This window comes from Gossypium hirsutum, chromosome A06, assembly GCF_007990345.1.
Source record: "Gossypium hirsutum isolate 1008001.06 chromosome A06, Gossypium_hirsutum_v2.1, whole genome shotgun sequence".
Taxonomy (NCBI): Eukaryota; Viridiplantae; Streptophyta; class Magnoliopsida; order Malvales; family Malvaceae; genus Gossypium; species Gossypium hirsutum.
Genome location: NC_053429.1, coordinates 3,423,829 through 3,451,340, shown reverse-complemented (window position 1 = coordinate 3,451,340; position 27,512 = coordinate 3,423,829). Strand labels below are relative to the sequence as shown.

Genomic DNA, 27,512 nt, shown 5'->3' with positions numbered 1-27,512 from the left:
TTAAAATTAAAATTTAATATATAAAAATGTAGTAAATGAAAATTGTACCTTTCCCATTGCAAATAAGAAATAAGTCTTCAACTCAATTTGACGAAGTTAATTAGTGAAGATTAGTTGATGTCCTTGAATCTACAGAAATTATTTGTATACTGTCCCATTCCTTTGATTACTATTATCCTAAATGATTGCAGGTTCCACTTTGGGTTGAAAGTGGAATGCAGAAGCAGACGAATTGATGGATAATTAGACAATGGAATAGACTAGGACCTAATTAATATATATCAATTTCAAAGGACCTAATATTTACATATTTTATCATTAGTAAAGTTACGTGGTTTTATGTCTTTTGCACGACACAAAGTCATACAAACGCACCATCTTTCTTTTTGGAAATTAATAAGTCATCTTAGAAATATTGAGAATTTAAACCATATAATTTTATTTTAATATGTAATATTATGGATTATAATGTAAAATTTTATCAATTAAATATATTTTAATAATAATCTAGTCGATTGAGTCTTAATTCGATTAGTATTGATATTGTTGTCAATGTAGGAGGATATGGGTTCGAGTACGCTAAAACGCATTATACTCCTATTTATGTGTTAGAGAGGGGATATGGGTAGTTTTAGGCATTGTGCCAAAAAGATCAAATATGATCAGAACCTATAATGAGATTATTTAATAATTTAAAATATAGTCACTTAACTAAAAAAAGTTACAATTTGGTTACTGAACTATTTAAAAATTTTCATTTAAGTCACTGAACTAAAATCTATACTATATCGCATTCTTTATTCTCACTACATGCACCAATCGAAAGCTCTCTTTACCATTTTCTTCTACAATTCTGGTTTTTTTTTCATGAAATAATTTTGGATATCACAAATCTCTGAACTAAAATTCAAACAGTTTTTTCTTCGATCTTTGATACTGACTGTCAAATTGACTTGGATCTAAGATATATTCTTCTATATCGATTGTCAAATCGTTGCCTAGAGCTCATTGGTAGAACTTTTTAAAAAAAAAACTTAATAGCTCAATGATTCAAATAAAATTTTTTATGTAATTCAGTGACTTAAATGAAAATTTAATGACGGAATTATAAGTTTATAAAACTTAATTTATAATAGACGAGAGCATAAATAATGAAGGAGGCGACCTAAAAGCTATATATATAAAGTTGTTTTTTTCCGAGCTGTACAGCACTTAGATATATGAACTGAAATTCTGCAGTTTTTGAAGGAATTGGCCTCAGGGGTGTATGAGATTACAAGTATACCTGTGTGCTTAACACCATCATTATAGTCATAGAAGGATTGGGTCAGTACATAATGGGATTGCTGTGGTGGGGCAGCACAAAAGCATCTTAATTTTTTTACTAAAATAATGAAATTTATTAAGTCTTAATTTAGTTAGTATTGATATTATTATCGGTATAAGAAAATATAGATTCAAACGCATTGAAATATATTTATCCTCATATTTAAATGTTGAAAAGAGATTATAGGTAATTTTAAATATTGTATAAAAAAATATAATTCGATATTAATTGGATAGTGAATGTAACTTATAAATTTTTAATATAATATGTAGAAATAAAAAATTGACATAGCATCACACTTGTGATAATATGTTTTTTGCTCTAAATTTTGAAAATATCATAACTTTAACTTAATGAATTTAATAGCTACCATTTGGTCAAAATTAAAATTCTAAAAGTACAAGGACTGAAAATCACTAACTTAAAATATAAATACTAAATCTACAACTTACGCATAATACATGTACTAATAGCATAATTTAACCAAGAAATTAATAAACAAGATTATCCCTAAAACCTATAACAAATCATATATACAAGCAAACTAACTATTATAAAGTACAAATCAGATAAAATTAGTGGTCGATCTTGTGAGTAAGTTTTTTAGAGGCTAATAAAATTTTCAAAAATTTTAAGAGCTAAATGAGATTTTTTTTTAAAAAAAAATAGGATCTAATTAAAATATTTAATTTTTTTATAAAATTAATGAAATTTTCCAAAAATTTGAGAGACCTAATTAAAATTTTCTGAAAATTTAAAAAAAAAATTCCAAAAATTTAAGAGATGGACTCCGGCTACGTAAACTAAAATAGATCTAAATAAAACTTGTAAAAAAATTACAGTATGTTTTAGCTAAGATTAGTATAATATTGTGTTTAAAAATGAGATGATAGAATAAAGTAATTTGTAAATCCGTATGAAGTACGTTCCATTAAACAGTGTAGAGATTCAAGAATTTGTATGATCTGGTAGCCATATTTTAAAGAGACAAAGTACAGTGACGAGAAGGGACCCATAGTTTCCGTACTTGATCAAGTGCTACGACCAAATTTAACGTGCTCAAAGCACTAAGCAAAACCTACCCACCACCAACACTCCCATCAATTTCAATGTATTTTTATGACCCAAAATGCACCCACCTCCAACCATCTTCCTCTCTTTGCTACGTCTATCAGTTACATGAAAGAAAAGAACAATGGAGAATGAAGAATCATCGTCAAGTAGACCAGCTATAGGGTTTCCTCTGGGTTTAGCCCTTCTTTTGATCTTATTATTCTGCATAAGTGCTGTCCTTATTTGTTACCTAAACTGGCAGAAGCTTCGTGTCCTTATCCTCCGATCATCTGATCAAGATCAGGACGATATCGAATCGGATATTGGTCGTTCACCGGAACTCGAAGTTTCATCTACTGTCATGGTACGGTGTTTCTCTTTTTCTTTCTTTCTCTCTTTCGTATTCGTTTACTCGTAATTGTGATTGTGATTGTGCTTATGTTGGAAACAGAAGCCAAAAGGTAAAATTGTAGGGCAAAGTATGCCGGTTTTGATGCCAGGAGATAAGGTACCAAGGTTCATAGCAATGGCTTCTCCATGTGAGCCACCAAGAACGGAGACGATAACCATAACGGTACCAAAACCTCCGGCTCTTTCGGTGCCGTTTTATTACTCGTGAGCGTTAAAACTATCTACTCGTGTCAGGTATTACTGGTACTTGGTCATTAAATTTATGCTGATAGATTGCATATTAGACGCTGTATATAATTCACGACAGAGCAATGTTCCAAACAAAGAATATATCTATATGTAATTTTTTTTTCCTCAAGAAATTGTTTATTGTAAATTCTGATCATCAAGATCATGGACAGGAATACATGTCTCTTAACGTGAAAAACAAGTTGCAATTACTTAGGGTTAGAAGTGTTAATGAGTTCAACTGGATCCATATTAAGCTTAAATATGATATTAAAATATTTTATATTTATTCAAACTCGACTCAGCTCGAAATATAGTTTAAAATTTTGCTTAAACTTATTTATATTTGTAAATAGTTAATCCAAGTTTATTTTAAAATCACTCAAATATTTTAATTTTTTAAAAAGCTAAATATATTATATTTAATATAATATTTAATAATTTAATTTTTTTTATTTATCAAAATTTTATATATAAACATCACATTTTTTAAATGTTTACATAATATATAAAAATAATATAATATAATATATTAAGATTTTAGAAAATAGGTGCATGCCTTGAATGTTCGATTCTAAACTTGGCCCATATTTTCAGACATAATTTTTTACTCAAACTCTCCCAAATTTCAGTTAAAGGCTCAAACGAACAACCCGATCATGAATAGGTCTATTTACATATATTTATTTTTGTCCAAAAAATTTAATTATCGGTGAATAATTTTATAGCCTCATTCATCAAGGTTATGTATCATAATTATATTTTGAAGCTATATATTTATATAAAATTTGACAAATTTATGCACTCATTATAACACCCTAACCCTTATCTGTCGTCATGTTATGAAATTTTACCTAATTATTCTTAATTCAAGCTAATTTACCTAACCAAAACCTAATTAGCTACACAATTAACTTCGTAAATATTTATTCCGTTTTTACGCAAACGGAGACCTGAAGTCGTTACACTCATTTTCTCTTTATATTTTTTTTCATTTTTTTGAAGTTTGTATTTAAAAATTATCAAATTAATGTAGAATCAAACTAAAACTAAAGACATGGACAAAAAACATGACCACCAAGTATAAAGATTGGACTCAATTGGATGGGTTTATCATCAAGATTTTATAACAAGAAAAATGTCACAAATTAGCATCTGTTGCCATAAGATTGAGGCCCACCCCAAGAACTTGTTCATAAAAAAAACAATTAGATATTTTCATGGGTCCATCAAGCTATGGCCCATAGCTCAAGTTTGAATTTCATTCGGCGGCCCAATTTGATAATTTATTTCATTGTCTATATATTGGGAGTTAGATTGCATTTTGCCCTCTCTATTCAAAAAATAAGCAAATTAGTCCCTGCACGTTAGATCAAAAAGCAAATTCGTCCCTTTTATAAAAAAAATTCATCTATTTAAACTATTAAAAACTGATATGACTGATGAAATAATTGGATAGTGACACGTGGCGTTTCACTTGTACTTCAAGTGTACAAGACTAGTGATGTATAGTAGAAATGGATGAACTTTCTAACAGAATGATCGATTTGTTATTTTATCTAACATGTAGGGATTAATTTGCCCATTCTTTAAATAGATTAGACAAAATACAATTCAATTTTTAATAAAAGGACCTCTATAATAATTTTGCTAACTGTAGTCAGATTGAAGTGAAATTTTGGGACATATCTAATTGAGAATTTAGATTAAAATTAAACATCTAATAAAAATGGGGCTAGTCTTTTAACTCTCTCAATTCAAGCTTTTACTTAAGTTAGCTTAAACTAAAATTAAATATTAAAATTTTAATTATGGTTGATTTTTAATTTTTATTACCATGTTTTTTTTTCTCAAGACAAAATCCCGAAATATCTGCTGAAATATTGGGCATCCAACTAAATTATCTTCAATGGAAAGGATTGAGAAAAAATATTACCAATATCTGTTTGAGAGAAAATTATTATTGTTTATGTCAAGGGTTTAGCTTATTATAAAATAAATACATGATTAGTTCAAAGGATTATTTTAACCATTAAATTAACTACCCCTTCAATAGATTAGCTTTAACCATTTTAGTATTGGAAGGACAATTAGTGACACTAGCAAGGTTTAGGGTTTACATGTGTATATATAATACAAATCAAATAAAATTAGATAACTTTAGCGACGAAGAAAACTCTAATCTGATTGGTTTCGACTTGACTTTACTCGTTTTATTAGGGTTAGATTTTTATTTTTGAAAAATCAAGTTTATGGAGGGTTGAATTGGGTGAATTTAAAAAATTAGTCGGGTCGGGTAAGATCGGGTTTGAGGTAAATCTGCTCTGCCTATCTCGAGATATTTACAAAAATATCATTAATATATATCTCGAGGTAAATCTGCCCTTCTTTTTTTATTCACATGTTACTTTGTTTATTTGTTATTAAAATCCTATAATGTGAGTTTCCTTAATTTGGGTTATTTAGGGATGGCAACGGGCAAGACAGGGCGGATTTTTTCCCAACCCGACTCCAACCCGAACCTTGATGAATTTACCTCGACCTTGACTTGACTCCAACTCTTAAAAAGAAAAATTTGTCTCGAACTCGAACCTGAAATTTAATAAGAGATCTGACCCAACCCAAAATTAATTTAATTGTTTTATTTTGTTTTGAAGCAAATAAAAATATTTTTTTTTAGTTTGTACTTAAAAACTTAATATATATTTATATATATTTAACCCTTAAATAAGAGTATAAACATGTTTCAGTATGCTCAAATCCATATTGTCCTATATTAATAATAATGTCGATGCTAGACGAACTAAGACTTAATTGACCACATATATATATTGGTTTAGTTACATGACTTTATGATGATGACGTGGCAATGAGGTGGAGCACATCATAAACTAAAATATTTGAGATAACTACGAAGTTTATTGGTCGATTTGGGTTTATGTGCGATATTAACATATTTTCGTTATATTCAATTAGATTGTTAGTCATCCATTATTTTGAAATTAAACTATTATTTAATATAATATTACTCTTTTATATTAAAAGTACCGAATATGATTTATGTGTGCTTAAGCTCATATAGATTCAAAATATAAACCTCAAAATTTGACTAAATTTGTCGATATTTATGAATGGTTAACCTAAATTGTTTTAAGCCTGAACATATTATTTTTAAATTCAAAAGAATAAGTTTATATTATTTTTAATTTAACATTTAATAATTTTATATATATTCATTTATTAAAATTTTAATAAAATAATATATTACATACTTAAAAAAAATATCTGGTTGGGTTGAGATTGGGCCTTTGAATGTGTAACACCCTTCACCTGTCTTAACGTACGATACAAGTGGTGATTTAAATAAAATTAATACGTTGTGAAATGGTCGTTTTTGTGAATAAATTTTGGGTTCGAGTCTAAAAATATCCAATAGCACCTTCCATCCATACTGTTCATCGGGACAGGTGAGGAATATTTTAAATGAACTTTTTTTTGTCCAATGTCATGTTTTGCGTTTAATATTTTCGTCCAAATCCTCTTAAATTTCGAGCATTACTTTCAACTTTAACAAGTAGTCCAACTCTTGAACCATGTATATACATGAATTAAGGTTTTCTTTTTTTGGAAAAGAAATCATGGTTCACGTTAAATCTCCGAGTTTCCTGAACACTCTCGATCCCTTCTCTTTATAAAACAAATATTTTTAAATTAAAATATTAGCAAAATGTTAGCTAATTTTTTTATTTAAAACACAATTTTAGTTTTATTCCCTCTATTATGTTGAAATTATAGTTTTAATTCCTCTTTTTTAATTTCATATAATTTAGTCTCCCTATTTTTACAGTATTAATAGTATGACTAAATTGATGGCACAGTTAATTGATATCGTTAATGTGATAATGTGAAAATTTTAAACCAATTTTAACCATTCAATAGACATCTAAATTTATTATTTGTTAAACACGATTAATTATGTTTTCACTCAACCTTGATTGATAAACAAATAACAGTTAAAAGATTTCATGTCATAATTTTAATGACAATAACTAACAGTGCTATTAATTTAGATCTACTAATAAAATTTATAAAATTAAAGATACGAAATTATGCCAAATTAAATTATACGGATTAAATCTTAATTTTAACATAACAGAAGGACTAAGATCAAATTAAGCCAAGTTAAAAAGAATCCTGTCCTTGTCGTCCCACTCCTACAAAATCACATATCAACACGCGTGCCACCATCATCATCAAAACTCCCTTGGAACCGAAAGGGGTCCCACATCGTTCATATTTCATTCACTTCCACTAACAAGCATCCTTGTTTTCTGATTGGTACGTGTATTAAACGTACTGACAAAAAGCGCGTATAAGAGTATGAGAGAGAAAAGCAGTGAAGGAAGGAAGTTATATGTCGCGTTCTTTAGCCGGCAATCCAAAATGAATTTTTTAAAAAATAATAATAATAAAGCAGCTCTTTTCTTTGTCCCCCAAACACATCATATCGCTTCAATCTGTTTCTGTTTGTCCACCTCTTTAATTTTTTTTTCTATACTTCTGTTTAATGGTCTAATTATGGTTTTAGTCCTTCTACTATGATGAAATTTAAGATGTAATTTTTTTCCTTTTTAATTTGATACAGCTTGATCCTTCTACTTGTTATCAGTATATCCAAATTTATAACATTGTTAGTTGTTATTATTATAGTGAAAACGTGAATTTTTTGACTGTTATCTAGTGACACAATTACAGTCAAATGAAAATAAAATCAATCATGTTCAACTAGTGTTAAATTTGTGTCATCTGAATATTTAAGGAGACAAATCTTAAAATTATACATGAATTTTGATTCAATGTATAATGTTATACGTAAACTTTGATTTTATGAAATTTTTATTTGATTCAATTTTTATAAATCACTAACACGATTATCAATGTAGAATCATTTTACACTTACATATTACATACAAAAATAATTATATTTATCTTATATAAATGTGTACAGTTGAATCAAAATCAAAGTTTCATATGTATAATTATATCAAATCAAAGTTCATATATTAAATCAATACTTTAAATCATTTTATTTAATTATGTCAGAATAAATAAATGAACGTTTTTAATTTTATTTGGATTGATATATACTTTGCCCCTTAAACTTCACCACTTCTATTTAATTGGTATTTTTTAAAAAAATCTAAGTGGTACTCTAAACTTAGATCATGTCACGTACTTTAATAACTTTATTATAACATTGTGAGAATGTGATGATGTGGCAACGTCAACCAATAATATGATGACATGTAACAATCTTATGACATGTGACAAGCACTAATAAAAAAAATTAAAAATAGATCTTTAAAAATATATAATTATTTCATGTCTAAAATAAATCTGAACGATTGAATATCCAGATTCAAATGAATTTAGACGTCATTTTATCCAAATTCATTCTGTACATTTTCTTTTTATATTTTTATATATTTTTAATAGAAATTTTAATTGTACAATGTTCCTACAATCTCAAAAAAATTTAAAAATCATGAAATTATAATTTATGAATAGTAAGAATTAAAAAGGTTTCTTAAATATTTTTCTCAAAACTCATGATAATTTATTAAAATAAAAAAATCAACCAAAATCTCTTAAAAAAAACTTATTGAAGCAAAAACAAATAAGAAAACATATTAGGTGAATTAAACTTACAAATAAATTATATATATATATTTAGTGTATAAAAAAGAGTAAGGAATAAGAAGAAAAGATTCATGCAAAAATGAAGCAAAGTTGATGATTTTATTGAAGATGAAAGCAACTTTTTTCAAGATGAAAATTATGGTTATATTTTAAGGCTAGTCCTTGTATTTGTCAATTTCTACAAATTTTGCTCAAATTTAATCTTATTATTTTTCGAATTGTTCTTTTTCAGCCCATCCTTTAACTTTTACCACTAACTCTATTTAAAAATCAGATATAATCACAAATTTATTTATCAACCCTTAAAAATTCTCAAACATGTTAACAAATTAAAGATGGAAAAAAACCAAATAATATTTTTTTATAAGATTTTTTAAAACACCCATAAGATTAAAACTTGAAATTTATTATTATGGTACACTATACACGTACATAATATGCCCAATAGGAGTTACCCAAATAAAAATCTATCATTTGCTCTTTTAAAGGCTCAAAACTGAGTCAATTTTATGAATGAATATCCTCTTAAAAATCAGAACAATCACGAGAACGATTTTATATATATATATATATTAAGTAAAAAAAAATGTTGAATACAATAACAAATGCTGTCAATTACCATCAAATTCTATCATTGAGTACTTAAAATCTCTTGTTTTTTTTCTTTTACATCAAGATTGCATAACACATGCTGTCAATTACCATCAAATTTGAGCAAATTCATGGCTCAACACCCAGCGTCCATCAGCGCCTGTTAAGGATAGTTAGTAGCAGTTAGTCAAGAGTAGTTGTTAGTCAAAGTTGGTTCGGTTGTAACTATTTGCTACTCGTTATTGTGCTAAGGAGTTAAGAGTTTGGTACAACAGTTACATATTCTCGTACAAATAGCTATAGAGACTATTGTAAAGAAATCATCTTTGCACGAGGATGATATTTTAATATCATATATTTTTCTTTATTTATGTTGAGGGCGAAGTCAGAAAAAATTTTTAGGGGTACGGATGAAATTTTAATTTTTTTATAGTTTATATCTTTATAATTTGTAAAGGATTATATTAAATTTTTATAATTTCAAGGGAGACCAAAATACAATTTTACCTTTACTAATTTAAAATTTTTAAAAAATTTTAAAGGCCTAAAATATAATTTTACATTTTAGGGGGCTAGGGCCCATGCCAGCCCCCTGGCTTCACCCCTGTTTATGTTTAGTGTGTATCTTGATATGATATTAAAGTTAGTCATCTTCTGGTGACCGAAACTGTTCAAGCCTTAAAGTTATGGGACCCTCTGTTGTTAATCCTACGATGCCGGTGATTGAAAATCTTTCATCACTAGTTACTGAAAATGCTTCATCCGATAATGTTTTCTCTTCTTCTGATTATCTATTATCTTCCAACAACTTGAATGAGCAAATCTGGATTCGAGTTTTGGCTATTACATCCCCTCCCTCGATTTGTAAGCTTGTAATGTACACCAAAAGTAAGTTTAAATTGACTTAGTTGGAGATTGACTATAAGCTCATTCTTTTTACAAAATAACAAACTTTGATTTAAATTTTATCTTTTAATTGAAATACATTTTAAAAATTCACTCTTTATACGAGACTTGAATCTAATACATCAGGTTTTTTAAAATTTAATCTCACCATTTCAACTAAAAATTCATTTAGTTATTTATAACAATTCTTTAAAGTATATATATATATATTATCATGAGGTGCTATAATGTAATTATTAAAAGTGGCTAACTAATTTGGTGTTACTCAATTTAGTAATACAGGGTTAATATGTATTTTGCCATTGAACTTGTCCACCTATACCTAATAGGTATCTAGACTATTTTTGGACCTAGTACCACAATTTGGATTCCGCCACACATATTGGTACCTCCACAATAATTCCATTAAAATTTGTTGACGTAGAATTGGCAGCCAATAGAAAGACAACATGTGACAATCCCATATAATGACATGTGACAAACCCTAATAAAAAATATTTTTAAAAAATATATAAATTTATAAAAATTAATTTATATTAAGAATGAACTTGGACAAATATATTTATAACATTAATTTCAACCAAAACATCATTTGCTTATAACATTAATTTTTAATAAATATATTTGTTATATAATTTCTTTCACCCACATCGTGAGTGTGTCATAATTTAGTATATTTATAAAATTATTTTAGTAATATTTTTTTAATATCTCTTATTTCCGCTATTCTAAAAATATTCTAAACACGTATATAGGGTTAATTTAGTTTATTCCGCTATTTTTCTATGGTAAACGACATCGGTAGTTACCAAACTATGAGTAAGTTTTTTTTTTGGTCATTCAACTTTGAAAAGTTACAAAATAGTCACCCAACTATTCAATTTTTTAGTCACCCACCGTTAAATGGCTAATGGAAAGATAACATGGCAGTTTTTAAAATTGGCATAATAACAAATCTAGCCCTCAACATTTACACATCGTGCCAATTTAGTATTTAAAAAAAATTAGCCCTCAATCTTTACACATTACCTAATTTTATCATATTTTTTACACGAAAATATCATTTGATACATAATTTGTAAATTAGAAATAAAAAAATTATATATTTAAAAAAAATCTGTTTATTATTAAATTGGACAATCCTTAAATACATTGCTTTTCTTATTCTTCAAATTACTAAGAACTTGGTATCTCTCATTGATATTAATTCATTTTTTTTCGCTTAAGCTAACTGCCATTAATGAAACAAATTATTTTTTTTAAGTTGTTAGACTTACACTTGGGTTGAATTAACAAAGCGAGTATTTTTTATTTTTTATTTTCAAGCAATTGAATCAATTGGCTATTTTTAAAAATTTGGGTCATTTTGTTTCTTGTTATTCATTTTTCCATTGAATCAAATGTAGGAACAACATCAGAAAGGGTCACAAGAAAAGTAAAAATGCAAAAATGATCGAATTACAAAATGTGTAAATGTTGATATTATAAAAATTTTTAGAATCAAGACAAGTTGGCACAATGTATAATTGTTGATGGTTAAAATTGTTATTATGCTAATTTTAAAAGTAACTACGTCAAATTTCCTTTAGTAATTTAATGGTTGGGGACAAAAAAAGAAAAAAAATTTGAATAGTTAGATGATCATTTATAACTTTTTTAATTAACAAATATTATTTTAATAATTGGATGAATGCCAGTATAATATATGTGGGGTGTGCCTCACATTTATTGGACACTCTGTAAGCACTTAAGAAGACTGTAACACCCCAAATTTTGTAAGTTTTGAGTTGTTGGATCTTGACAAGTAATTGGACTTGGTTCTATGGCCAAGGGTTGTGTTAATTTTGGAGGAATTTGGTTTTGTTAGGTGATACTCGTGAAGCACGTGGTTCCCTTGGGGTGTAATTGTTAATTAATTACAAGATTTGGGGTAAGGAATTGAATGTTAACTTTGGGAATTATTTGTTGATATGTGTTTTACCAAAATCCACATTTTGGTGTTAATATTCGGTATTAATCAATGAGTTTTCTTGATGATTTTTAGGCTTAGGAGTTTTTGTTCTTGAATCTATATCGAATCTAAATCAAGTGTGTGTTTCTAACTCAAAACCATCACGAAATAATACAAAAAATTTGGAAAAAAAATGCAAAGGAAATATGAAAAATATTTAAGAAAACGCAAAGGAAAAAAGAATACGTTTGGACCAGGTATGGGGTGTTACAAAGACATTCAACGATTTACCGAAGAAAATGTAAAATAGAGCTGATGTCGTAATGACGCGATGAAACCCCAAATGAACGTGACAGCAACGTCATGACAAGCTTGCATAAGACGTCGTGATGATTTCTCCAAGTTATGCAGCCGTGTTTGAGATTTCAAGTAGGATTGCTTCTCCCAATTAAACTCTAATTATTCCAGAGATATTTTAGTATTATTAGAACTCAAATCTACGCCTATTTAAAGGGTCATTGTATCCCTGTTTTGAGAGGCCAATCAACAAGGGTTTTTCTTTGAGGGCTACAAGATGCAGTGGCATATGAGTTTTGGTGAGGGTTTTGTGGTAATTATGGAGAGTATTTTGTACCTCTTTTGTGAATGCCCTATAAGATTTAGGGTTTTGTTTACCAGTTTGCTCTTTGAGATTTTAAGCTTTGTATTCAGGGTTTTAGGTAATGTATAGTTTGTACATTTAGGTTTATTTTTTTCATATTGGACTATCGTTTGTTTATTCGTTTAGTGAAAAGCCAATACCTCCTTTGCCCGTGGTTTTTCCTTCTTTGAAGGTTTTCTATGTAAAATATTTATGTTTGTTTCTTTCCACTTTTACTATCTCATTGTTTATATGGATTGAACCACAACAATATACCTATTTTTCTATTACACCTAATTATTCTTTTTATACATGTATAATTAATTATAAACTAGATTCACATCAAACAATTAAGAATATTAAAAAAAAGTATTTAAGATGTTTAAATTTTAATAAACAATTACCATTACAAAACTTAATTTTTATAAAATTAAATTTTTACCCATCTTAAATTCTAGTAATAGTGAAAATCTCGAGGAGTAATTAAATACATACCTCTTTAGGTGAAACCGATGGGGACCCAATTAGATGTCCCACAAGCATGTGAAAATGGTAGGTGGGATCCAATAGGGGTCTCATTCATGTGAGTGAAAGAGTCTAAGTTTTTGTGAATTATGAGATTAAGGCTCTGTTTGATTGGTGGAAAATATTTTCCGGAAAATATTTTACGGATTTTCCAGTGTTTGATTGGTGTAAAATGAAATCCTAAGGGAAAATGTTTTACAAACACGGGTAAAAAAGGCCCCAATTTATGGAAAACGTCTTACCGATTTGGAATCAGTAAGACATTTTCTGAAATTTCCGGCGTTCTCCCTTCTCTACACCCTCGTTCTCCCTTTCATTCTCCCTTCTCCTCTCTACACCGATCTGGTTTCATTCTCCCTTCTCCCTTTCGTTCTCCCTTGATCTGGTTTCGGGCTCCTTTTCCCCCCTTGATTTCTTCTTCCTTTTATAAATTAATTTGGGGATTTTCTGCTTGTTTTTGTCTGAGATCTCTTGCTTGGGTTTTCTGCTAGTTTGGCTGTGGTGTTTGGCTTGTCTTGGGCAGACTTTCTTCGCAGACTTGCTTTAGAAAGGTATATTTTCTTGTCCATAGTTTTGTGAATCGGTTTCTGGGTTAGTTCTTTTATGTTATTGGTTTCTTGTCCATAGTTTTGTGAATCGGTTTCTTGTCCATAGTTAGAAAGATTTTGGCCCCTGTTTATGCTGAATGTCACCTCTGCTCTCACTGATCTGTGCCTACAGTCTTCTGTAGTTACCACTGTATTGTTGTTCGCAGCTTAGATTTTAATCCATGCTTTTGATGTTCTAACAGCATCAAATGTAGTCAAATGTAGTTTAATCCATGGTTTTGTCGTTGGTCGCAGTTTATTACTTATCTAGTTAGAAGTTAAATTTGTTAGTATTTGATGCTAGAGAAAATGGCTTCCTTTGATACTGGCAGTCCTATAGACCATGTGCTGCAATAAGAGGACATAAACTCCAAGGGTTTTTGTTGATAAGAGCCTGCAACTCATTGTAAACAACACCTTGCAAATGAAAATGAGTCATAGCCTCATAAACATCAGTAGGAGTAGAATCTGACAGACAAACTACCTTGGTTCTTTCATATGATTTATTTCTTTACATGTTGGCGTAGGCAATTAAGAACTTTGTTCTTAGAAGACAGCTCAATTATTGAGAAATATGGTCGATGGATTCATGAGATAATCATGAATAATTCAGTTCTTGAGACTTTAAACTTTTACATGACGGATCTTGTAAAAGTTGGTTTTGAAGATCTCCAACTTATTGCCAGAAATTGTCGTAATTTGGTCTCTGTGAAAATTAGTGATTGTGAAATTTTAGATCTCGTCGGTTTCTTTCATGCTGCTGCTGTTTTAGAAGAATTCAACGGTGGTTCTTTCTACAACCAACTTGATGGGTATGCTGCTGTAACATTCCCCTCGAGGTTATGTCGTTTGGGTTTAACCTACATGGGGAAGAATGAAATGCCAATTGTGTTTCCTTTTGCACCGTTGTTTAAAGAATTGGATCTCCTTTATGCATTACTCGACACAGAAGATCACTGCTTGTTAATACAAAGTTGCCCAAACTTGGAAGTTCTCAAGGTTGAATCACAAAACCATTGTCCGTATTCTATTTTTTTTCATTATGTTCTTTAATTATCAAACATATGTTTTCTGAGTGGAAAAACATATTAATAGTAATTAATTACATTTAATTACTTAATTTTTTCATAAATTTTTCATTTGCTGAAGTCCTATATGAAGTCCTTAATTAAAGTCCTATATGATTTATTTGCTGAAGAGTGAGCTTCTGAAATCTGTATATGTTGAAATCTAAAATCTGTATTTGGTAAGGTTCCCATGGAATTATTAGACTTTTAATTTTTAATAAGGATTTTACTGCATCATAGCTGCATCATAGTTCTATTACCTGCATTCCCCCATTTATGTTTCAATGCGCGAGAGAAATTCTGTCACTTTGTGTTCTATTACCTTGTCCTTGTGTCATCAACTTTTGGATCTTTATGGACTCGATTTAGAACTGGAGTTTTCACATGAAGAAAAACAATTTTCTCTGCTGAAAGAAATTTTAAAGCTTGGTATAGATGTAGTGGTGTCTGATGCATTTTCCTCCATATTTTTTGAAATTCTTGGAACTACATTTTGAGACTTGGAAGTTGTTCTTTCTGGGTTTTTGGTACCTGAACTGCTTGTGGATGAAATATAAGAAACTGCCGCAGAGTGCTCTGAATCTTCCAAACTAGGCACTAACTTGAGGGACTAAAGCTTCTTCCTCAACAGTTTGAGCCTCTTCTCAGCCTTGTTCATTACTTTGGTCAATTCTTTGAGTTTTTCATATATATATATATATGAAGCTTGTGTTGTTTCTTATGGGATAAATTTTCGTTTAGGGTTAATTTTAGAAGTTTAAAATTCTAGATTCCGGTTTCAATGTTAATGGCATTGATTATTATGTCAAATCTTGAGAAATGAAATTTTTTTCAGCAACTCATGTGATACAAAATGCATCAAATATGTATAGAACATTATACTTTTATAGCAAATCATAACAGAATTCAACTCTTATGATTTAACAGTCAATCTTCTTTGATAATAATTGCTATCTCATAAATGTTAATTATTTCTTCTATCTTTTTTTTTGTGAATTTATTCGTTTTTCTTTATTTACAAGTAATCGATATCAAAATCTTTTACGAAAAATCCAATTAGTACATCCTCAAACTATAATCTAGATATTAAATTGGTCTCTATAATCTAGATTTTAAATTGGTCTCTATAAATTTTGATATTGAAAATTATAACTTATAATGTGATTCCTTTAGTTTTTTTAGAACATTAATATCCGATTATTCTTTTTTCTTCCAATTATAACTTATAATGTGATTCTTTTTTCGTCCAATTATAAATATATTAATATTTGTTGAAGTATTGGACACAGAAAGTAGTTTAATTTCTCAAAAAATTATTAATGCAATTATAATTAGCTTGATATAAAAATTTATTAATATATATTAATATATGTAAAAACAACTTTTCCAGAAAATATTTTCAGGAAATCTGCCAAACAACAGAAAATATTTTACACAGATTCAATCAAACACCAGAAAATATTTTCCAGTAAATCATTTTACAGAAAAGTAAAACATTTTCCAGAAATCATTTTACGGAAAACATTTTACTGGCAATCAAACAGACCCTAAAGTTAGGAAATATTTGCAATGCAACACTAACACATGGCCATAGAGGGCACAAATGGAGAAAGGAATCTTCATTTTGTTAAAATAGAAACAAGTTTGAGCAATGAGACATATGAGCCTTTGAGTGGGGTGGTTGAATTTCTTATATGTAGCTAAACAAATGACAATTTCATTTTTTTCCCTTCTCATTATAACTTTGAATTTTTGGATTTCTTTCCCCCTTGGTACAATTTCTTTAAATGTATAAATACAAAAAAATTATGATATTTAAAGGAAAAAAAAGCATTATCATTGTGTGTGGCATTGAGTAGACTTGTCTCCTTAGAGTTTTGTTAATTCCTTATGATTATTTTATGAATGGTATGATCAAATTTCGTAACTGGTTTTAGAATATTTGTTTAAAATTTGAAAGGATTTGAACAATAATATTAGATTTAAAAGATGGGATTAAGTTTAAAAATAAGTTAGACTCGAACTTGAACACTCAAGGCTTGGGTCAGACTTTTTTTTCAATTTTTTAATATATTATGTTATGCTATTTTTATATATTATGTAATTTGTAACATAGAAAAATAAAATCTATAATAATATATTACACTATAATGTAAACATTTAAAAAATGTTAAGTTGCATATATACAATTTTAATAAATAAAAATATTTAATATTAAATAAAAAAATGAGCTAGCCTAAAATGGGTTTGAGTTATCCATTTACAAATTTTTAAGTTTATATTTCGGGTAGGGTCAAGCCTTGGCAAGTATATTTTGTGCTAATATCATACTTAAACTTGACTCAAATCCAGCCTTACCTAACCCATGAACACATCTAATTGCCATGTGTTATTTTGTGTTTTTATATAAAGACATAACAACATCCTAATTCACTTGTTTAATTTTTTATTCAAATAACAATATATAGAATAATTACTCTTTTAATAATTCGAATGCATTGATCTAATTTGAATTGTGAATTATAAATGATATAATTATAAAAATATGATAGTTAATTTTAATTCTTATCACAAATTTGATCTCTATATTACATCATCATAAATTTAAGGTAGGTTTGGAAAGTCATTCAATAATTGAATTTGAGAATAATTGTTTGAAATTATGGATAACATGTTTTGGTAACAATCGTAATTAGTGGATCTCATTAAATTGAATATAATTAGAGTACCTGAATTACACTCTCCAATTATTAAGAGAGGGGTTGAGACTTAGAGGAATTACTTAGGCAATTAGCGTTGATAACTTTCAAAAAAAATTAATTAAAATTTTTGATAAAGAAACAAAAATACCAAACACGATATAAGGAATTGAGATACAATTACACTTTTCAATTAAACATATCTAATGAATTATAATTTCTTATAATTACCAGAGGTAGTAATTATTATCTTATTAATTACAGTTTTTTGAATCGCTATGTGTCGTCCAAACACACACTTAGGCTCTTGTGTTAGAAATCACGTTAATTTAGAGTGTGTTTGATAAATCATTGAAATTTTTATTTCAATGTATTTAATTCTTAAATATGTTTAATAACAATAATAAGTTTTCACTTAATTCAAAATTTTTAACAAAAAAAGCGTTGAGTGGAATAGTAGGTAGTTACTTTTTAAATATTACGCTAAAAAAAAAGTTTGGGCAAAAAAAACAGGTATGTTTAAAATATGAGTCAAATTTGAGCTTATATATTAAAGCTTAGAGCTAATCTTGACTCTCTTTTTTTTATATCGTATAAAGATAAATTAAAAAAGTAATATGAAATCACCTAAATAAATTTGTGTTAATCATTTATAAATATTGATGGGTTTAAAAGACTCTTATTTTAGATTGAACCAAGCTTAGAAATCTATATGATATTATCTATATTTACAATATTATTTAAACATTTAGCTGAGTTAGTATTATAAGTCAATTATGTATAAACTCGATTGAGAAATGATTAAAGAAACATTACTTATACAAAGTAAGTTATATTACTATGAGTGCATGTTTGTCTTTTAAAGATATTTTCATATAAAATTAATAAAATCTCACACATGGTAAGATTTGGATCTAAAACACCTTGATTTTAACATGCTCAACTTTACCATTTTAACAATGATTTTCTTTGAAATTTTGTATAAACTTTTAATAAATTTATATATTTTTATATATTTTCTTTTCACATACATCATGAATGTATCATAATCTAGATGGTGTATATGTTTTTGGTTTTTTTTTTTAATTTCCAAATGTACTTGTGTAATTCAAATATTATCACATATTTATTGGTTAAAGTATTTGGGAGATCCTTATATTATAAGGATTGGATGAAATTAGTCTCTTTCTTATTAAGTAGATTAATTTAGTCCCTATACTACTAAAAAGAATTAAATCTGTTCAAATTGTAACATAGATAAAACTGATTGTACAAAAATGTCTTGAAAATTATTTTTAATTGTAGTTTAATTTCAAACAAAATATTTCATTTATAAAACAATAAAATCTTTAAAAATATTAATTTTATTAAACAACAAACGATAGTTTTCAAACAGGAAATGCTAATTATATCCCAATTAGACTTCATTGATTCTTTTTTAATAGTTTAAAGATTAAATTGATTAATTTAATAATAAAAGGACTAATTTGATAAATTTTGAAATCCGTTAGGCATGGTTGATTGGGGGTAACATTGTCTAATCGGACCTATCTTCAACTCAATTCTAGTGGGAAACGACTGTGATCCAGTTTTTGATTGATGGGATGTCGTTGTGAAAAGACAATTTTGCCCATTGATTTGTTCCAAGCTCAACCATTTTAGCTTTGAAAGTTCAAAAATTGTGTTTGCAGAGTTGATCCAAGCTTTGCATATTACAAAATTTTTTAATTATATTTATAATTTACAATCACATGTAAAATTATTAAATTTAGGTAATATTTCACAACAATTTAGCTCAATTATTAGTTATTAAAGCTAAGCTAGTGTTAAATTTAGCTTGAAGCAACTAGAAGTGAGGCTGGGCAAAAGACAAGGTGGGGTCACTTGATTGATCTGCCCACTACTTATGATCAATATCTTATGGGGAACATCATAATGAAAGAGATGACATTTTCCCTCAATCCCTACATAATTAAACCTTCCATCAATTGCTTTCTTTATATTTTGATATAATGAGGTGTGTATTTTATAGATTGATAGTAAATTACATATGTAATTTTTATGTTTATTTAGGGATTTTTTGGGAATAAATTTTTAAAATACCTTTTTATTGAGTAATTCATTGGGATTTTAGAATAGTAGATATATTGTATTCGAGGTGTCAATGCTTGATTCTAGTCTTGATTATTATTTCTTTAACTTTGAGAAGAGCCCTAACCGGTTCTCAAACTATAGAAAGCACTTAACCACAAAGGAAATGTTTATCATTTGATCTTGGTGGGTTCGAACCCATGTCCAGGATAAGAATACATGCCCACCAAGACCGTGAGTTCTAAAATGATTAGTTTTCATTGATCACAAAACATAGATAAATTAGTCTCTTTAATTTAATTTGTTAAAATAATTAATTTAATTGGACAGTGTTATTAAACCTTAAAAATAAAAATAAAAAATCTACGAATTTAAGTTTATGTTTTTACAAACATACATATTAACTTTTCGAGTTTCATAAAATACGAAGATTAAAATAATCTCTAACATGTTTAGTATTTTAGATGAGCAAGGTTTTGGCATAATTAATAAACATTAAGGACTCGATTTTAAAGGCTTAAGTTTAGGTCTCATCATTTACAATTCTATCCTATGCATATGCTTGTAACTTTTTTTAAGAAAAAATTGTTAGAATGCACGCTAATGAAAATTCGGGCCAACGGAAGGTCAAACCCCCTCATCAATGATCCATCACAGAGAAAAAAGATCAACGGCTCGGGTTAAATCAATCAACAGTTAATAACCGTTGATATGCGGTTCCTCGAAATATTCGGCGGACAACTAAAATAAAATGACAAAAGGGTAAATTTCACTTAAGGTTATTAAACTATTAGTAAATTTATGTTTTAATCATTCAACTTTTCTTTTCTATGAAAACTACTTTGAATGTCAATTGAAAGCTGTTAAAATTGCTGTTATATAGCCTTCCTTTTTCCTACACTACCTGCACCAATCGAAAACTTTCATTTCACTTTTCTTCTATAGTTATTTTCTTTTTGATAAAACAACTTTAAACGTTATGAGTTTACGAACCAAAATCTAAACAGTTCTCTTCTTCGATCTTAGACACTGGTGCCAGATTAACTTAGATTTAATGCATGTTCTTTTACTCGTCAATGGGTACTAATCCACCCTACCGATCATCAAATCATCTATTGGAGCTCACTAACCGAACTTTTAAAAAATTAACAATCCAATAACTTAATTAATAATTTTCAAATAGTTTAGTGACTTAAAATTAAAATTTTAGAATAATATAATGTTTATTTTGTAAATTTTTGAAATTAAGGGACTAAAATGAAGTGAAAGTTACCCAAAAACAGAATAAAAAAAATTGAGCTAAAAGCAGGGGCAGAAGTATATATATATATATACTGGTGAGACAAAAGTAAATTTATTTTATAAATTTTAAAGTTTTGTTTGATTTTTAAAAGCATAGAGTTTCACATCCAACAGCAAATAAGCTTTTGTTACTTTGTGACGAATGGAGGGTCCTTAGCTTTCTCCTTTAAATTAAAAAAAAAATTCACACATAAAAGTATTTTTAAAAAAATTAAACTTTGAACAAATTTCAAAGATTTTGATTTTCTTCTGCAATTTCTCATCCACCAATTGAATCAGGTATCTTTGTAATTTGTTCTTATCCTCCTTTTTTTTTTACTCTCTGTTTCTAAGAGAAAAATTTGTGTTGGGCTCTTTCTTTCTTGTTAGCTGGTGTTTGTTTCCTGAGAAAGCTAAAAAAAAATGCAGGAATCTTTTGTTCTTTGTTAAGCTCTAAAAGCTGAAAGTTTAAATTCCAGTTCTTTCTCACCGTTTTTCTCAGCAACCAAACATGTTACAACCCTACAAAGCTTCTTTAATGTAGTACTATCATTTCTTCTTTAAAAAAAAAAACACTCTTTTGCTCTTATTTCCCCTTTTGGCGCGTGCGTACGGTTTAGTGTTCTAATTTTATTTATTTTTTTCATGCATTTTACAGTTGTCAACTCTTAATACAAATCCGAAATCTTTATATATATAATGGTTTAATTTATGCTTCTTTTAGTTACAAGAATGCTTGAAATTTCTTCAGCTTTAATGGTTTAAGTCCATTCTTTTACATTTGTTTTTATGATCTTAACTATTTCACTGGATTTTGTTAAAAGAAAAAAAAAAGGTATTTAATGATAAGTTTCACTGTGTTTAACGCTATATTTGAAAGTTTTTGTTGTTTAATTTGATTGGAGATGGTCAATAGTTAATCATATGTTTCACTGTGTTTGTATATATGCAGCTTTTGGTTCAATTGATTGTTTCTTAAATTTTGTTTCTCTTTAAAATGAGCAGGTTGTGAAGTATTGAGGGTGTTTATTATTTGTTGTTTTTTTATAATTACTGATGTCTCCGCCGCTGCTTGGCGTGGAGGAGGAAGGGGTTCAGAGCAATGTTACTTTACTCGGTTCTTCAGGCTCAATGGAAAGTGTGTGCCAGAATAGTGCTGAATTGAAGGAACGGAACTACATGGGCTTGTCTGATTGTTCTTCAGTGGATAGCTCTGTTTTTTCCCCTCCCTCCGAGGAAAGAAAGGCTAGTTTGAATCTAAAGGCGACTGAGCTTAGGCTCGGACTTCCTGGATTGCAGTCGCCTGAAAGAAATCCAGAGCTTTGCTTGTTAAGTTCTTCTCAGCTTGATGAGAAGCCGCTTTTCCCTTTGCATCCTTCAAGTGATGGTCACTGCTTTGCATCACAGAAGAATGTTGTTTCAGGGAATAAAAGAGGGTTCTCTGATGCAATGGATGGGTTCTCAGAGGTTAGAATTGTTGCTATTGATGAATTGCGAGACTAATGTTAATGAGTTTAACATGGAAAGTTCTTAATCTTTGTTGCAGGGCAAGTTTCTTTCCGATTCAAAAGTTGATGTTATGCTGTCACCTAGGCCTTCTTCAAACTTCGGGGCTCAATCAATGAAAGCAAAAGAAATCACAAGCCAAAACGTGGTGCATGACAGGCCTCATGCTGCTGACAAGATCAGGCCTAATCCCAATGCATCTGCAAACAATAACAGCGGAGCACCTGCTAACAAGTAAGTATGGGTTTTTGTAATAAAATTTTGGGGCATAACCATGAGAAGATTATCTGATCCTTTCCACTTGCAGGGCACAGGTTGTAGGTTGGCCACCTATCAGATCATTTAGGAAGAACTCATTGTCCTCGGCTTTGAAGAACACTGATGAAGTCGATGGAAAGGCAAGGCCTGGTGCTTTGTTTGTGAAGGTTAGCATGGATGGTGCTCCGTATTTGAGGAAAGTAGACTTGAAAAACTACACTAAATATCAGGAGCTGTCTTCTGCACTTGAGAAGATGTTCAGCTGTTTTACCATAGGTGAGCTATTATGCATGTACTTCATAAGCTGCTCTTATTCATACTACTTTGTTTGCATAGATCCAGTTACTGCTATATAACTATGAATTTCAGGTCAGTATGGATCTCATGGAACCTCGGGCAGGGAGCTGTTGAGCGAAAGCAAGCTCAAGGATCTACTTCATGGATCAGAATATGTTCTTACTTACGAGGATAAAGATGGTGACTGGATGCTTGTGGGTGATGTTCCATGGGAGTAAGCTCTAATCCTTCCCTTTTTATGTCTTTGCTTTTCATTTTGTGCTTCTTTCCAGTTTGATTATTATGTTTATCCATATCTAGCTATTAAGTCATGGTTATAAGAATGTATGTTTCAACATTTAGCAAAATGCCAGTCATTTACTGGGTATGGTATACAGATTGCAGTGAAAGAAGTGGAATCTTCTAAAGCAAGGTGTGAAACGAATTTTGTTTTGCTATTAAGCTTTCTGATCTGTCTTGAACACTAAAAAAAATTGCTAAGAGCTTATTAGAATCTGTAAGATATACAAATAAGATCTAGGCGCAAGCTATTTATAATATGGTATCTATCAGAATTTCATGGAAGCTCTTGAAAAACGGGATGGAATCCTTGTTCCTTAGCACCTGTGAAAATTGCGTAATAATGTTGAGCATGCATGGAAACATTGGCTTGACCACTAATTTGTCTGTTTATTTCTTTCACTTCATTTGGCTTAAGTTCCTTACCAGAATATTGGTGTATATATATGATTCAGCTTATTAGTGTTTAATTTAGTACTCAAATAATGGCTGTTCACTGTACCTAAAATTTGTACTTGTTTCAGGATGTTCACTGACACCTGCAAAAGGTTGAGGATCATGAAAAGCTCTGATGCCATTGGACTCGGTAAATACTTTTTATATGGTTATTATCCTTTAACTTAGTGTCATGGCATGAGCTAGTAAGGAACCAGTTTGAATAATTTACATCTTGTTCCAATGAAATGTTTAACATACATGTTCACAGTATGAGAAATCTCCTACGTGTATTTGTCTAAACTTATAAATTGGACATCTAAAGGTCCAAACCATCACAAGAAGCTCAAAACAAATGCAAGGAAATAATGCCGTTTTAATTTTATTTTGCCCCTTCAGGATAAGTAAAATACTAATATCTAAAGTTATTATAACACATTGTGGGATCTCCTACATGTCCTTTTCAAGATCACCAAGTGCTATTACTTTTCAATAGAAAGTCTGCCAGAATCACTGCTTCACCAAGTTTGACTAAAGGGTCTCTCAATTCTGAAAAAGGGCCATCATTTGTCATAACAAACAAAGCATAAACTGTGCTCAATCATCTTACTATGAGGGCTGGCAAGAAGAGCCTTATTTTGTCTAGACCATATGATGCCTGTTCATGTTAACTGTTGCCCATACCTATAAATTTTGTTGCTTACATGGAGCCTTTTGTTTTTGTGAGCAGCTCCGAGGGCCATGGAAAAATGCAGGAACCGGAACTAGCTACCATCATACATGATCTTTTCCCACACACCGAAGATTATTATTTCTGAAAGAGATGACATGATGCTGGAGTGGGTAGGAGATCATCATGTAAGCCTGTTTTTGTTCTACTGAAAAAAGTCGTATCCAGTGCGTAAGGCTACCGCTATAAGCAAGAACTAGAAATTCCCATTGTAGGCACAACCATTGTCGGTGTTTGTAGCGAATAAACCTGTTAGTCTACATTAAGTTATAAAACCTTCCTAGTCCTAGCGTTTGTGAGTAACTTTAAGATTCTATCAGTCATGAGTCCGAACGAGTCCCTGTTTCAAAGCATGATCTTTTTAGTTTGTAAAGTGCATTGCTTGTTGAACTTTTATGGTGCGTGTTTGAATGATGAAAGACCTCGACATATTATCTATACAGTGTGTGACTTGCTTGCATGTTTTTTTGTCCTGTAGTTACATCAAGTCCCGATTCGACCCGGATCTTAATATAAACATGGTTTTCTGAGTATGCTGCTATACTCAGCTAAATTCAACCCCATCAAAAGAAGATCCGGAAAGTGGTCGGGGCTAAAGGAAATATTGAATTAATTTCAGCATTCATTATGCATTGGATATCAAAGACTGGTATATAAACAATAGAGATAATGGCAGCACTTAAGATATGGTTGTCGGGAAGTAGCCCTATCAAAGCATGTGAGACACTGCATCATTGTTGTGGTCTGCTCAGAATAAACAATGTAAAAATAGGGGGGAGTGGGGACTAAGGTGAAGGCTAAGTACATATTGTTTGCCATTGATGGTATTTGACCTTGAGAAAAGAGCTGCCGGTGCCACATTGTCTTTATTATCAGATCAGATTGTCCTTTTTGCTCTATATTTTACACAGTTTCACTAGTTACAACACTTTCACCCTATGCACGTGGATTTTGGTTATATCTATGTTAATCTATGCTATTATAAACTTTTTTTATTGCTACAAAGTCAAGTTACAAATCGGGAATAAGAATTACATTAACAGAGTTTAAACCTTCTCATTAGGGTGTTACGAGGACGAGAATTACATTAACGGGGTATGAATCTTGATATTTATAAGGTATCGATAATGATATTTAAATGATGTGAAAGTACTAAGAAGGTTTTTATACTAGAAGTTAAATTATATTTTGTTTCTTATATTTAAAAATAGGTAAATTCATCTTTATACATTATATTAAACAGCAAGTTAGTTATTTTCATTAAAATTTTTTATTTATTTGTGTCGTTAAAAATTGACATGAACGTATCTTGTGTTGATATTTAGAGATCAATGTTAAATTGTAGAAATGAATGTGATTTTTCAGAAGGATTAGGTTACTAAATTGCTCATTTTGTGAGTAGATAAGGCAAAATACAATTCGACCTCTAATACAAAAGTTTTCATAATACTTTTACCCAATTATGATATTTAAGGTACTAACAATAGATCTTAATCATTACTTCATTTTATTGTTGACTCACGTTTAACTTGATCACAAAAATGACTTAAAATCTAAATTGAAATTATAACAATAAAATCAATTCAAAATTAATTAGGGAAATGACTTAAAACTTAAATAATAAAATAAAAATATTTAAGTATTTTAATGTTTAATAAATAACCAATTATTAAAACATATGTAATGAATTTTTAATTTAATTTTAAAATTCTTGAAATTCTAATCCAAATTAATCAGGTTTTAATTTGAAAAATAAACTCAGATTTTAATAAGGTATTTTAATGTTTAATTTCAATGAAAATTTTGAATATTTAATATTTTAAATGTGTTTGATAATTATTTTAATTTTTTATTTAATATAATTATTTTTAAAAAAATGTTGAATAAGATAAGTAGGTCGATAGCTTTAAAAATTGAAATAAATTACTTTTTTTAGAAAAAAGTATTTAAATTAACATATTTATCTTTTGTCCAAAACTATCTAAAATAGTATAAAATATTATATTGATAAGGTTTAAAAAAATAATCATTTATAAATCAATATTTACTTTTATCAAACAATTTAATTATATTCGGTACTTATATTTATTAATTTACCAAATAATTTTCTAATATAAATTTAGCGCTTATAAAATTTAATAATAAAAATTCAAAATTTAATTTTTCAGCATTTAAAATTTAAATTTATCAAACACACTTAATTACTATAATGGTGACATTAAGTATTATATTTGCATCATCAAAATCAATGATAAGATATGTAGTTGGGCTTAAATGAAATTGTGATCGCAAAATAAGAATAGATAATGACCATTGTTAAAGTTGTGTGGCTTAAATTATTGTTAAAATAAAATACAAGTTGCAAAATAGGAGGTCCTACAAGGGCAAAGGCTGAGGGCTACACAAGTGAAATCTGTATAGATGTTTACTTCCTCTATTTGATATTTGACTAGAATAAGGTGTTTTAATCTTATTGCATTACATCTATTAGACTTTGATTAGAATAAGATTTTTAAACTATAAAATTCTGCCCATGGTTTTCTTCTCTTTTATTCATGATTTTTTTCAGAAAGGGTTTCCACGTAAAATTCTGTGTTTTTTTTTTACATTACATTACTATTATTGACGTTCAATTTCTCACAACCATTAAGAACAATTAAGTAAAAGCGGACAAAATATTATAATTTGCATTATTTAGTTGGCATGAATGTAAAATTGTAAGCACAGAAGTGGAGTTGCAACATGGTGAGTTCGAGTAAAATTTCAAAGGCATAGAAAGTCTCTCAACAAGGCTTCACAGATATAAGAAATTTTTAAACTGTGGATGTACTTTTTTCTATCGTAACAAAATAAATAAACTCTCAAATTGAATAACAATAAAAGGAAAGTAAAAAAAGAAATTAGGTTAGTATTATGAAATGAAGGTCCTTGAAAAATAAAGGACAAAATT

General features: G+C 29.0%; 2 protein-coding genes across 5 annotated transcripts; both read left to right on the top strand.

Annotated features, from left to right (window-relative positions):
- Positions 1–2,408: 2,408 nt before the first annotated feature.
- On the top strand, positions 2,409–3,306 carry LOC121230298 (uncharacterized protein At5g65660). The gene is made up of 2 exons (XM_041114868.1): positions 2,409–2,744; positions 2,832–3,306. The coding sequence occupies exons 1-2, from the start codon at positions 2,523–2,525 to the stop codon at positions 2,997–2,999; spliced, it is 390 nt and encodes a 129-aa protein (XP_040970802.1). The 5' UTR covers positions 2,409–2,522; the 3' UTR covers positions 3,000–3,306.
- A 17,825-nt stretch (positions 3,307–21,131) lies between these two features.
- LOC121230297 (auxin-responsive protein IAA9) lies at positions 21,132–25,000 on the top strand. 4 transcript variants are annotated; one of them, XM_041114864.1, is made up of 7 exons: positions 21,132–21,357; positions 22,063–22,524; positions 22,604–22,797; positions 22,871–23,097; positions 23,191–23,332; positions 23,922–23,983; positions 24,563–25,000. In XM_041114864.1, exons 2-7 carry the CDS (start codon positions 22,114–22,116, stop codon positions 24,598–24,600), a joined length of 1,074 nt encoding a protein of 357 aa, XP_040970798.1. In that variant the 5' UTR covers positions 21,132–21,357; positions 22,063–22,113; the 3' UTR covers positions 24,601–25,000. The 4 variants fall into 4 exon arrangements, with proteins under 4 accessions (XP_040970798.1, XP_040970799.1, XP_040970801.1 ...); XM_041114865.1 differs by having other exon boundaries at positions 21,351–21,597; XM_041114867.1 differs by having other exon boundaries at positions 21,351–21,662.
- The last annotated feature ends 2,512 nt before the right edge of the window (positions 25,001–27,512 follow it).

What these genes read in the sequence shown, in the direction of transcription:
- LOC121230298 (XM_041114868.1), top strand. Translation starts at nt 2,523, where the DNA reads ATGGAGAATGAAGAATCATCGTCAAGTAGACCAGCTATAGGGTTTCCT. An exon ending in AAGTTTCATCTACTGTCATG is followed by an intron (nt 2,745 to 2,831) that starts GTACGGTGTTTC and finishes TGTTGGAAACAG; the next exon opens with AAGCCAAAAGGTAAAATTGT.
- LOC121230297 (XM_041114864.1), top strand. Translation starts at nt 22,114, where the DNA reads ATGTCTCCGCCGCTGCTTGGCGTGGAGGAGGAAGGGGTTCAGAGCAAT. An exon ending in CAATGGATGGGTTCTCAGAG is followed by an intron (nt 22,525 to 22,603) that starts GTTAGAATTGTT and finishes TCTTTGTTGCAG; the next exon opens with GGCAAGTTTCTTTCCGATTC. An exon ending in GTGGGTGATGTTCCATGGGA is followed by an intron (nt 23,333 to 23,921) that starts GTAAGCTCTAAT and finishes TACTTGTTTCAG; the next exon opens with GATGTTCACTGACACCTGCA.